The sequence below is a fragment of the Hypanus sabinus genome, chromosome 15 (genome assembly GCF_030144855.1).
Source record: "Hypanus sabinus isolate sHypSab1 chromosome 15, sHypSab1.hap1, whole genome shotgun sequence".
Lineage (NCBI taxonomy): Eukaryota > Metazoa > Chordata > Chondrichthyes > Myliobatiformes > Dasyatidae > Hypanus > Hypanus sabinus.
The window spans coordinates 48,544,972-48,558,478 of record NC_082720.1 but is presented as its reverse complement, the minus strand read 5'-3'; the positions used below and the strand labels follow the sequence as shown (position 1 = coordinate 48,558,478).

Below are 13,507 nucleotides of genomic sequence, written 5' to 3'. Positions count from 1 at the left end.
GAGGAGGGAGAGATTCCCTTTTATAGTTGTCTAATTAGAACTGACTTAGACTTGATAGTCAAGGAACAAGATCCAGACAAGCTCTGGGTTTTGAGGCTGCTTCATAATGCAAAGTTGATAAGGATGACAATGGTAGTAAGAAAGTTAAAATCTATCCTCCAGGGTGTTCCCTGATCACTAAGACCTTTGTGATGTTCCTTGTGAGCTTCCATTATTTTTCTGCTTCCAAAGCAACTAGGTCCTTCTCTTTGTAAGTGTTTTATGACCAAGAAAACCTAAATGGAATTATCTACTTCACAAATGCAACCAAATTATTGTCAATAATGTCCATCTTGAGGCTGCAAATGCTTTCTGTGGCACCCGGTGCATGTACAGTACTGTAACCATGATTATGTGCAGGATGTGCCGTCTAGTGGCAAAGAGTGGCAAAGCTTACAAACGGACTTCACAATTTATAATAATGTTCCTAAATTCAAAACAAATTCAGTCTTCTAATCAATAAGTGCACCAACTAAATAGAGGCCAGTTTGAGTTTACAAGTAATATTTGCATCTGTGATGCAGGTCAACGTGGTTGATATGAGTAACGGTAGAGGGTAGAGGGTGAAGAAGAGTACACTAATTCAAGATTGTTTAATGTCCATTTCCAGTGCGCAAGTGTAAAGAAGAATGAAGTAATTGTTACTCCAGATCTAAAGCAGCACAGAAAAAACACAATAAGATAAAGAACACAATAATAATAAAATAAACTCAATAAATATAAATATAATGCCCAACCAATAGTGTGGACAGTAGGGTCAAACTATTTTCATGGTTAAGTCACATCAAGAAACAGTTGCTATTGGAAAAGTGTCAGTAGTCAGCTCATTAACTCTGGGGCAGACTATGCGTTACAGGAACAGCCCTCACATGCCATATTGGTTAGATAGGGTCCAGCATTTTGAATTACCTGACAAAATTACTTTCAGCCACCAAGATACAAAAAAAGCTAACACAGGCCATCCCTAGGTTATGACACCTGACATATCGAGCTCTTACAATATTAAATTTTAAAAATTAACATATGTACATATATTTGTTCCTATAAACAATAGAAAAGAATTTTCTCTCTCCACTTTTAGTAATTGTACTTACATATCAGTCTTGAGTGCTTCAGATGCCGTTCATTGTAATACTCTGGAAGTATAGTTACCATACCAACCAAGTTTTATGCATTTTCTGACTTACAGACAACCTTGATTTATGGACGCTTGTATATCAGAACCTGTTCATTACCCAGGGATAGCCTGTATCACTAAAGTACTGCCACATTTTTAAAATATCCCATCTGGGCAGAACTGCATTCTTGGGATACTTTGCTCATTTTAAAAGAAGGGAAGAGATACGGAAATAGTTTACATGTAAAGTACACACTCTAACCTCTTCTTCTCCTTTCACTGATGTAACACAGTACACCATATCTTTTATCTTCATTACTTCAATAGAACAGAATGAACTTTATTAGCAAAGCACAAAACCTATCCCATTATTCTCCCTTTTACAAATAAGTTATTAACATGCCCTCAGGCTCTCATTATGTGATTAAATATCATTGAACAGTTGGTTTCAAATTTGATTTAAAGTGAAATCACTCATACATTAACCAAGCTCGTGGAAATATTGGAAGTGGGGGGAAGGTGGGTTTCAGATTTGTGGAGAATCTAGAAAAGTGCTGATGGCTAGAAATTACATCTGTTTTTTTTCTTTCAAACTCAAGTCATACCATTTTCATTACAGATTATCAAAATAAATCATTGTCAATGTCAAAATTAAGCAGCATCTGGACCACAATTGGTTCCACCTTTGATTTGTGCATAAAGTTCACTTAGAGGATAATGCAGACTTCATGTTTTAAATATGTGATTTTCTCTTTGGACTATTCTTTTCATACACTTAAAAAGGTATCTGCTAATAATCAAAATAAAAATAATGAGATACATTCACACGTGTATCATTGCACTCCATTGACTTAGCACAGTTGGTAGCAGCGTTCTTTGCCGCGCCACTGTACTGACGCATTTCAGCGTTCAAACAGCTGTAGAAGGTAGGTCATACACAAAGGCTGACACACAGGTTCGAGAAGGAAGAACTTGCTCAAGGAATTTGTAAAAGGATGTTGGTGATGAGGCACTGAGTTTCAAGGGTTAAGGATATACATTTTCAAGAGAAAAATGATGCATGCATTTTAATGTAATGGATATAGAACAGGGAAGGGAAGCTCCTCCCGACGTCAATTTGCACGAAGCAGGGAAGGATTTCAGATAATAATCAAATTTTTGGGACAAAAATGTAAGTGGATTTCACAGTTTGTAAAGACACCTTTGGAAAGCCGAAACCAAATAAAGAACAAATCAATTATACTTTTAATCTTCAAATTATGAATCTGAATTTCATCTTATTTTTTATTTCACCTTGATTGTTCACTTGTTTGAATGTCTTTCAGAAATAAAAATATTTTTAAAACTCTGGTTTAAATGAAGCTATAATTACAGGAACAATCTATTGTCTAAATCAAACATAGCAATCAACAATAGTTCAGATTTGAAATCTGATTACTCAGCTCTCTTAAAATATTACGTTTCAAACCATACTACTGTCCTAAACAAGATTATCTCTCAATAATAACATCTGGTTAATGATAACTACGTTGAGAAGCTTTGTCGAGCACCAAATCTGAAAGGCAACAAAAGTAATTATATGAGAATAATTTGGATTGATTTTTCTCCACAACCCTAATCCATAATCATTTTGGCTTTCATTTTCAATAGCTGACTCAAAAAAAACCCCACATAATGGATGGATAAAGCCTGCTGAAGGTCTCCAACTGCACCACCCCGAAGACTCATTTTTCAGGCTGCAGTCACCCTTTTGGCAGCAAGAATCTGAGGACGGCCTTGGCAGTGACCAAGGGAGATGGGCAGTGGAGTCAGGTGGAAATCTTGTCTGCTGCAACACCATCTAGGCTAGCAGTTAGCACATCGCTTTATAGTGCCAGTGACCAGAGTTCAGTTCCCACCGCTGCCTGTAAGGAGAATGTACTTTCTCCCTGTAACTGCGCAGATTTCCTCCAGGTGCTTCCCACCTTCCAAATACATATGGGCTAGTAAGTTAATTGCTTACATGGGTGCAATTGGGCACTACTGGCTCATTGGGCCAGAAGGAAATGTTACTGTGCTGTGTCTCTAGATTACATCAAATTAAAATCTGATTTCACATAAATAAAAGGAATGTGCTGTGGTCTAACTGAGCAGATACCACAGAAGAGAAGTTCACTCACCTGGTGGACAAAGACATTCAGATGAAACTTCTCGAATTGTCCTTATTTTCCCAACTGTGCTAGTTAACTCCTGTGGAGATATTAATGGTATAGTAAAATCTACTTACTGTGATTAAATACAATGATTACTTGTGCTTGAATCATAGCTTCCTAAACTAAACTACAAAATGTCTTGTTTGCTTGCATTTGATTCTATTGTAATAATCAGTGTGTTATGCTAATCAGTTTCAGCTTTCTATATTGGTTAGTTTATCTGTGATGTTTTCATTGTTTAAAAGACCAGAAAACCTTTTCACACTACTTCATCTGTAACTTTTTCTCCATATTTGTATAGTTTTCCCTTTTTGCACTCCTGCTATACAAACAATCAGCAAAACATCAATAATATGCAGCAAATTCACAAGCAGGAAGAAAGTACTCCATGTGCAATGTGCCAGTTGCATATGGACTGCAGCACTGCTGAACAGCCTGGCAGTAAATTAATCTGCAAACCAGGAAACAGCACAAAACCAGAAAAATGCTGCTCAGCCACTGTCCAGCTGTTCATCTGCACGTGTTAAGAAGTGAATGTGTGCCACATCTAGATTTATAAATACTTTAGATGTTTAATTAATTGGTCAGTAATGCTTTGAGGTTAAATAATGATGTTCACTTGCACTTTAAGTAGCTTACCGATGCACTAATCATTATGTTGAGCAATTAAAATGTTATTATATTTTAAAATTCATTCCTACTGTTTCTCCATCTTTACAAGTGGACTGATATTTCACTCTCCACTCAAACCCCAGAATTCCCTTCAACCAATTTGGACTTAGATAGATATTGAATGTTTTGATCATCAATAGTGATTTTATTAATCAAAAAAAGTAAAATTAGAATCTTTCACATTCAAGACATCCCAGAGCACATTACAGCCAATGAAGTACCCTTGAAGTGGAATCACTCGTGATGCAAGAAATATGGTACAAATATGGAGATGACAACCATCCACAATGTGATAAGTGGCCAAATATTTAGTCCTTTTGATGTTAACTGGTATTTATTTAATAGCCAAAATATCTGGGTTAACGCCACTACTCTTCTTCAAAATAATGACAAGGAATCTTGGAGAGGAAATGGGGCCTGCTTAAACATTTCATCTGAGAACCAAGTGTTATTATCTCCTCTAGCAATAATTTAAATACCCAATCAAACTGATTAATGTGGCTGGGTTCCACTATATTTGTAAGGTACTGATTAAGTCTAGACGTTAATGCTAACTCAGAAGACTTTGAATTAAAAGTACCCAACAGACCCAACAATTTGTTATCATCAACTTGCAATTATGGAGCATGGTTTCGTTAAAGTGCCAAGACACTTCACAGAAACACATGTTGAAGAGATGTCAAACCAAACAAGAACTGAAATCTTATCCACCAAACAGAATAACTCATAGAGGATTAATCAGATGTATCAGAAGGCTAAGATAACAGGATCTATGAGGAATGACCAGAACCTTCTGTCTTATGGGGTACTAAAGGAGATAGAAGTAGCTGTTGATTACAGAGAGGATTTAAACACAGCCTCCAATAATGGAAGGAGGGATGGGAGAAGGAGTCAAAAGGTGTATTGTGTGAAAGAACAGATTCAGAAGATCCTAGGTTTATAGTGACATTAAGGGATAGAAAAAGGCCATGAAGAAATGAGTGAATGGATAGGTTGCTCTGCTGTACCTGCCGGTACATTACAGTTTGTGACAACATTACAAAGAATATATAAAAAAAAGCTGTTCTACTTATGAACATAGCATTAGATCCTCTTTTCTGGTTTCAGGTTCTATACTACATTAATCCTAAGGATATCCACAAAAATGAGATTATCAAGTAGATTAAATACTGGGCAGATAGTCACCCACATGGAAACAAATTATGCTGGGAAAAGCAACAGTGTGGAGCTAGAAAGTCTGATTGATCAATAACAGGGATCAACAGTAGAGTTTGGGGTTTGAAATAAGGAAGGGGGGGGTGAACAACATCTAATTTATGAAAATATACTGCAAATAATTAGCCGATTATGTTTTGTACTTAGATTTTTAACAGAATTCTAAACATGCATCACATAAAATAGTACAAAATGGAATAATGTTTATAATATTTCAGAAGACACTGGATAGGCACTTGAATCACCAAGGCATAGCAGTCCAAGGACCAAGAGATGATAAGAGGGAATAGTATCAATATGTAGTTGATGGTTTTTATAGATATGATGGTTATATATAATTAATGGTTTTTATTGATATGATGGTTATATGTAGTTAATGGTTTTTATGATGGTTTATAGATATGATGGTTATATGTAGTTAATGGTTTTTATTGATATGATGGTTTATAGATATGATGGTTATATGTAGTTAATGGTTTTTATAGATATGATGGTTATATATAGTTAATGGTTTTTATTGATATGATGGTTTATAGATATGATGGTTATATATAGTTAATGGTTTTTGTAGATATGATGGTTTTATATATAGTTAATGGTTTTTATAGATATGATGAGCTGAAGAGCTTTCTGTACTGTATAGCTGAACAATATCTTGCTCCATGATCAGATCGCTGACGTCTGAAGATTATTCTGAAGCAAACCTGTGGAGCAACAAACCCTACGTTGTTGAGGAGCATGGAATCAATGACACAGCATTTGCATTCTCAAAGTTTGCCAGTAAGTTCACAACATAATGATGGCAATAGTTTTACAGTCAATTCAACCACAAAAACATTATTACTTCAAGTATTCAAACAGATAGAGGGATGAAGCAAAAAGAAATGCTAAATTAATATTCTAATTCTCTCTACACTTTCTACACACATTCTTCCCTTTCACCCCTCCCTGCACTTTGCTCATCCTTATATCTCCTCCCTTGTCACCATTTGGAGACCAAAACAACTTGTTCAGGTGAGGTAGAGACTCACATGCACCGCTTGTCTACTGAATTCGGTTCCCTTGATGTGGCCTCCCCTATTTACTGTATATAAAGGTAAAACTAATCATAGACTAGGTGGGTGTTCTTCAGAGCACCTGTGTGCTGTCCACAGTAGCCAACTTTCCTTCCCATTCCTATACCAACCATTTGTCTTTGGCCTTCTTTGCAGCCATAGTTAGGCCAAACACAAAGTAGAGAACAACACCTCCTATTCCACTTGGATAATCTCCCATAGGTACAGTTCAATAATTCAATTTCACATAACCCAAACTCAATGTTCCTTTCTTATTCCTACTGGTCCACCTAATTATCTCATTTGCTTCACCTTTTCCATTCTATTTCTCCACCAAATCCACTCATTCATATATTTTAATGGACAAATTCACTTTGGAGAGTGCTACTTTGACATTTATCCTAGCCATTACCTTGTATTGCACACTGTTATTATTGTGTTCCTTTTTCTCCCCATATGGTACTCAATTTATATGGCACTTTTCTTCCTATCAATCAAACATACTGATAGATAATTACCAAACTTTGTGCCAGAACAATTCATACACTACTCAGACATTTTTGTAAACATTCAAAATTATTGTAATTAGCTTTTAGCTGCCATTATGCAATAATTAAATTATTATGCAATACTTAAATTACAACCATATACCTAAAGTTGTTTAACCATCCTGTGAGGGAAAACTGAAAAATGGCATGGTGTCTTTCTGACTTCAAAGTTCTGTGACTGAGTCTATAATTATTGCATTCAGCAAATATCATATATCATGCTTTCATTCTTTGGGTTAAAAATAGACCATATCTTAACGTAATTCCCACAAAGTGCTGTCAGAACATTAATACTTGACTACTTGAGCCTCCTCTGCCATTCAATATGATAATTACTGGTACCATACCTCAAATCCATATTCCCACCTGTTCCCTTAACGTTCAAACATCTAAGGGGCTCAGCCTTGAACAACTGAGCATCCACATTCTTCTAATATACAGAATTCCAAAGATTCTCATTCGTTTGTTCCAAGAAATTTCTTGTCATCTCAAACGTTTAACCTTTATTCTGAAAATATGTTCCCTAGAGGCAGATTATCCACCTTGTTAATCTCTTTCAGAATCTTATACGTTGCACTGAGATTACTTCTCATTCTTTTAAACTCAAGTCAGTAATGCAAATTTTATTCAATCTCTCCATTTAGGACAAGGTTTCATTCCAGGAATAAATCCAGTACGCAACTGTTTCTCGTCAATCTGCACAATTCATTAACTACTTAACTGTCTTCAAGTACAGAACATTGTATCCATATATCAGTTAGTAGTGTACATTGAGGTTTTTATGAGCATTCATTTCACAAAATTGATTCACTTTATAAATGCAAATTGGAATCATTTCAAACAAGTGATATGAACTGAGGAAACAGTTTAATCTATCAAGTATAAACTACTGCATAAAAAATAATGTGATATGAAACATTTACATGAGGTTATGTTTATTGCTATTTATGTCAGAAGCAAGCCATTCAGCTCAACAGGTCTGTGATTCCAAGGCACCCTCCTCTTACTTTATCTCAGTTTATTAATACATCATTCCTTCTATATTTTCCCTCCTTCATGTACATTACCAACTGCACTTTAAATCTGTCTTCAACCATTCCATACCGTAGCCCGCTCCACGTTTGAATAAAGAACATTCTCCTAATTTATTTACTGCATTCACTCTTGAACTCACATAAAGGATGCAAGAATCCTAATCTGATTTTAAGCAATTCCTTCAAAATTTACAGCATGAGAGATCAATTTTTCAAATTTTTTTTTAAAAAAAGTAAGATAGTCTTTCAACAATGATGCCATCACGTAAATCAACCATCTCTGGCGAGATATCTCCCTCTCCTTTTTGTAATATGGATATCAAAACCCAGAAGAGCTGTGGTTGTGGTCCAATGGTGATTTTTTAATGCTTTCCTCTACTTTTCAATGTTGCAAGTGCTTTTAATGTAATAATTAGCCTCAGGACACATTAGTATGCATTGTTAATTTTAACATTTCTTTGCTCCTCTTGCTCATTTAGGTTTATTTTCCGAAAGGTATTATCTTACTCTGAAATCCGTGCCCATTCTGCAAGTTTTTTTTCTGCAGTCATCCTCCAATTACTTCCCTTTGATATGACTTTCTCCGTACGTTTTAAAATTATTATTTAGAAAACGTTTATGGAAAATATTGGTAATATTTCTAATCCAGTCTGTAAAACTAAATATAAATTAATTCCATTCGGTGTTTTATTTAAGTCGCGGATGTTCAGACAAAACGGCAGTCTGCTAAGTAGATACAAATATACCTGTATGAATACGACTGACGCAGTAACAATAGGCAAAGCTGCAAGAGCAAACTTAGCTGTTGCTCTTATTTTGCAAGCGTCAAGCAATGGTATTTTGTTTCATTGCAGAGATGGGAGAGAGCAGAATGAATGCAGCTGGACTCACGGCAAAGAACGAAATACAGGAGGAAAGTAGAAAGAAGGCATGTTATACCCAAATCTTGCTAATGAGACACATCTCCTACACCCTCTGTCACTCTGAATACTTATTAATTAATTTACCTCCTGAAGTTTGTCGATCCTTTTCTGTAGCACAAACAACAAATCTGCATTGTCTCGCGCTGCTTTCAATGAATTGCTTCCGTTTTGATTTTCCAATAGCTTTATTTTGTCTTGTAAAGCTGCCATTTTAACATTTAATAACAAACAAAATCCTACAGAAGCGACTGATAACAGTAAATTGACTAGTGTAGGCAGTGTCCTTAAACAGGCTGCGGGATCTGATGTGGGTACCAATTGCTTTTTGCATTCTTCAAGTTTGAGTGACTGCTGATTCTCGCCCATCCTTCTGTTGCGCCAAACAGAAATGCTTCTTCAGGTTTAAAAAAAGCTCTAGTCAAATATAAATAAATCCTGTCTCTAGAAAAACAATAACAAGAAACAATTTCTTTCTGGCACTTTATACCAAAGATCTCGCCGTTGCCTTTCAGTATGCCCACGATCCTTAACGGTTGTATGTATTCTCGCTCGTTAAACGCACCGTTTTTTAAGAAGATACAAAGTTTTAAGTTTGTCAAGTTCCAACAATAAATGACCTGTCTGCGATTAGCCAAAGTTTAAAATAAATGGTGCAATAGATTCTCCACCTCTGTTCCCTTTGGCCAGATGTAGAATATTTACATGCGAAGTTAACTTCCCTTAATGAAAATACACCACGCCTACCCTGTGCTGGCACACATGTGAAACCACGCGAACTTCACAATACTCTCGTTGTAGAAACGTGCATCAACTTAAACCGTTTAGCAAATGTACGAAACCAATTAGGATTCCGGAAATAACTTGCAAAGGGCATAACACCGTAGAAACCCCCAAAAGATAACCTCCCAAAATGAATGTAACAAAACTGCACACCTTCCAACCAAATTTACCTTTTTCGCCTGTTGACAGGGATTCTCACTCATCCGCACGGACAGAGTGAAGGGGGTAAAGTAAGAGGTTTGTGTTGCCCAAGCTTGTTGAATCCTCTCGGTGACACCCCCCCTCCTCCCACACAGTCATTTTGAAAAACACTCGGAAAATTAATAGATTCTGCGCTACAAATAATTTTCCGCACAATTAAAACACATTGTTACAGCATTTCGCCTCTTGGTTGCATACCGCGGGTCTGTTGGTTCGCGGTCGCCCTCCAACGGCGAGTTGAAAGGAAAAGGCCGAGAGGGCGGCATCCTGCTCCTTCCAGCAACCAGTCAGGCCGAGCCTGCGACCGCAGCGAAACTGGGGGGTAAGAGGGATTAATGCGGGTCTCAGCGGCGGTCAATTTATCTGCTCTCTTAGCAGAATCTGATTGGTCCATTAAGTGCTGGTTGAATTTTATAGTTATGGAATCATGTGGTACTTTTTAAAAAGCCTTTGGCAGGCTTTACTGAAGGAAACCACAGAATTTTTTGTTCTTCAGTCATTGTTCACTTTTTTTCTTGATTGGATCATTGGTTACGGGGAGAAGGCTGGGGAGTGGGGCTAAGGAGGGGAAAAAAGGATCAGCCATGATTAAATGGGCCAGATGGCCCCATTCTGCTCCTATATCTTGTAGTCTAATATACATAAATTAAGACGAAAAGAAAAACACAAGTTGATCCATAAAATTTGTTCCAGTTAACTTTGATGCTATACTAGCCAATATAACATTTTTCATTTAAGATTAACCACGAAGGGAACAGTATAAAACAGTATAATAACAGTAAAATACAGATTTTCAGTATTTCAGGAAATTCAACCTATCATATCCAACCAGATTTATCATTTGTTTAGTTTTCCACTTCTTGGGTAAATTTCTTCACATCAACTCTCATCCAATCCTTTCACTAATCAAGTTCATGAGGTCATTCAGATACAACATGAAAACAAACCCTTCAATCCACCAAATCTCTGTCAACCATTGACTTTCCTCAGTTTCAACCCATACACTAGGGGCAACTTAGTGGTCAATTTATACCTTTGGGATTTTGGAAGAAAAAGAGCCCCTGCAGGAAACCAGCTCTCGGAGAACTTGGGAAGTCAACATGTGCAGTTGAATTTAGTTGACTGACCCAGGTCTTTGCGGCTGTTCGACTGTATCAAAGTTGCTTTCCCATTACACTTCCCTCATGTTCACACCCCACGCAAGTCTCTTTTGTTCCCAAGTAAACAATCTCCTTATAACTATCATTTCCCAATAGTGGTACCCTCTCTTGGGACAAAACCTTGGTTGGGTGTAAATATTTATTTCTTTAGAGATATGCAGCGTGGAATAGGCCATTCGAGCCGCGCCGCTCCACAACCCCCGATTTAACCCTAACCTAATTACAGGGCAATTTACAATGACCAGTTAACCTACTAACCGTACGTCATTCGACTGTGGGACGAAACCGGAGCGCCTGGAGAAAACCCACGCATTCCACGGGGAAGAAATAGACTCCTTACAGAGGACTCAGGGATTGAACTCCGACCTCCAATGCCCCGAGCTGGTGTGGCGTCACGCTTATCGTCATGGCACAGGTATGCTGTTTTAAACAGGGGCAATCCTATGGATATTCCTAAGGAATGTAACTTAAATAAAACTCTGATAGCATAAAATAATTAAGACAAAATATATATTGCCCAGCAACTTTTGTTCTAATGGAAGATGATCTACTGTAATATAGACTCTGTTCATCTGTATTGTTGCTGCCTGACCTGCTAATGATTTCCAGCTTTGTTTTTAATTTTCTTTGTGATACAAATATCCCCTGGAAATTTGTCCATTTGGTTCCCCCTTAAGACATTCTTGAATCAAAACCGCGTCAAAAGTCATGAATCAGAGTAAACTAATGTGAGGCCAGAATGAATGTTATCGTCTGCCACTGAAATATTCTGTAATTAATTTCATGTGGGATCGCTCAGAAAATGGCAAAGAATGGCCTTGCTGCCACATTCATTTACTTGCCATTTCTTAAAACATAATACTTATTATTTTGTTTTACTTCTATCAGGTTTCCACCAGGAACAAGGAAAACCATCAGTGTGCAGACCATGTCCAAGATGCCAGTCTAATTTGAAAATTATTTCCCTATTTCCTTAACTAGGTGTTGCTTTCATGATTGGACCTGTACTGTAAGATGGATCAATGGAATTTAACCCAGGAAGATGAAGTTATGCACTCTGGAAGGATGAAGAAACCTAGGATATACAAAAGGAATTAAAATAAACACAATAGGTGAAGTAGGCCACATGGCCCTCAAGCTTACTCCGGTTTTCAATTTGATCATGGTTGATCTACCTCAGACCTCAATACATTGCTTCTGCGAGGATCCTTATAGCTCTCAATTCCCTGATCTTTCAAAAATTATCTCCACATAGTTTAAAAGTGCTGATAAAACATTGATTACCATGGACCTTTTAAACAAATAAGCATTCTGGATCACCTGCTTCAGTCTTAACAGACCCAACTTTAGCACGATTTTGCATGGGATGCAATAGCTAATATTTGATGTCAGTCTAATTATGCCAATAAAAAGCACTTCCCTTTCTTGAACTCACATATTGCGAGACTGTCTTGATTTTGTATTTTTCTTAAATGTATCCAAATGCAGGCTAATCCCATCCCAATACCTTGCCACTTGATAGTACAATGTTAAATTCAACAGATTTTATTTCAATCAAATCTTATTGTTGGATCTGAGACTTGATATCAGTTGGGGTGCTTTCACAAAAGGGTGTTGAAGACAATTTAAAATTATTTATTTAAAATAACTGTTTCAAAACAGTTGACATCTATATGAAAGTCAAAGATGAGCTCCAATTCAGTGTCTGCCAAGTCAAAACACCACCCAGTTTTGCTTGCTATTTACTCTAGATAGAGCCTTTGCACAAACTAGTTGCCAACTAGTCTCACTTACTCATTGGAGAATTTACAGGTTAAGACATACAGTTAAGTCCTGCACTGTCAGTTCTGGCAATGTTATGATAGTCAAGGGAGATATTAACATGCAGGTTGATTGGGAAAATCAGGTTGGTAATGGATCTCAAGGGTTTATTGAATGCCCAAGAGATGGATTTTTAGAGCAGTTTGTTGTTGAACCTACTAGGGGATCAGCTATACTGGATTGGGTGTTATGTAATGAACCAGAGGCAATTAGGGAGCCTACGGTAAAAAAAACACTTTGGAACCAGTGATCACATGATTGAGTTCCACTTGACATTAGATAGGGAGAAAGTGAAGTCTGATGTAGCAGTATTTCAGTGGAGCAAGGGAAATTACAATGGGATGAGAGGAGTTGGCCCAAGTAAATTGGAAGGAACTGTGGGCAGAGATGTAAACAGAGCTGCAATTGCATGCGTTTCTGGGAAAAATTAGAAAGGTGCAGGACATATGTATTCCAAATACTCAAATGATAAAATAGTACAACCATGGCTGACAAAGGAAGTCAAAGCTATTGTAAAATAAAAGAAAGGGCATACAACAAAGCAAAAATTAGTGGGAGGATAGAGGACTGGTAAGTTTTTAAAAACCCAGAGAGCAGCTAAAAAAATCATTAGAAGGGAAAAGATGAAATACAAAAGCAAGCTAGCAAATAATATCAAAATGGATAGTAAAAGGTTTTTCAAGTATGTTAAATATAAGAGAATTGAGCAGATATAGGACAGCTAGAAAATGAGGCACGAGAAATAACAAT

The 13,507-nt window shown here is 36.9% G+C and overlaps 1 protein-coding gene and 1 long non-coding RNA gene across 6 annotated transcripts in view; one reads left to right on the top strand and one right to left on the bottom strand.

Moving 5' to 3' along the window:
- Positions 1-9,906, bottom strand: part of LOC132405494 (collagen alpha-1(XXIII) chain-like) — a 146,221-nt gene extending 136,315 nt beyond the window's left edge. For 2 of the 5 annotated variants that reach the window (XR_009515896.1, XM_059990349.1), the window contains exons 1-2: positions 8,880-9,294; positions 3,316-3,385 (exon numbers count right to left, since the gene is read on the bottom strand). Coding sequence is in view for 4 of the 5 variants with exons in the window: in XM_059990349.1 (XP_059846332.1) it covers positions 3,316-3,385; positions 8,880-9,161 (352 nt within the window). In the remaining variant the exon portion in view is untranslated. Of the gene's footprint in view, positions 1-1,412; positions 1,475-3,315; positions 3,386-8,879; positions 9,295-9,745 lie in introns of those variants that run through there. The other 3 variants (XM_059990350.1, XM_059990353.1, XM_059990351.1) reach the window with 3 other exon arrangements.
- A 67-nt stretch (positions 9,907-9,973) lies between these two features.
- LOC132405496 (uncharacterized) lies at positions 9,974-12,370 on the top strand. Its single transcript, XR_009515897.1, has 3 exons — positions 9,974-10,098; positions 11,163-11,351; positions 11,918-12,370. It is a non-coding gene; the product is annotated as an uncharacterized LOC132405496 (long non-coding RNA).
- The last annotated feature ends 1,137 nt before the right edge of the window (positions 12,371-13,507 follow it).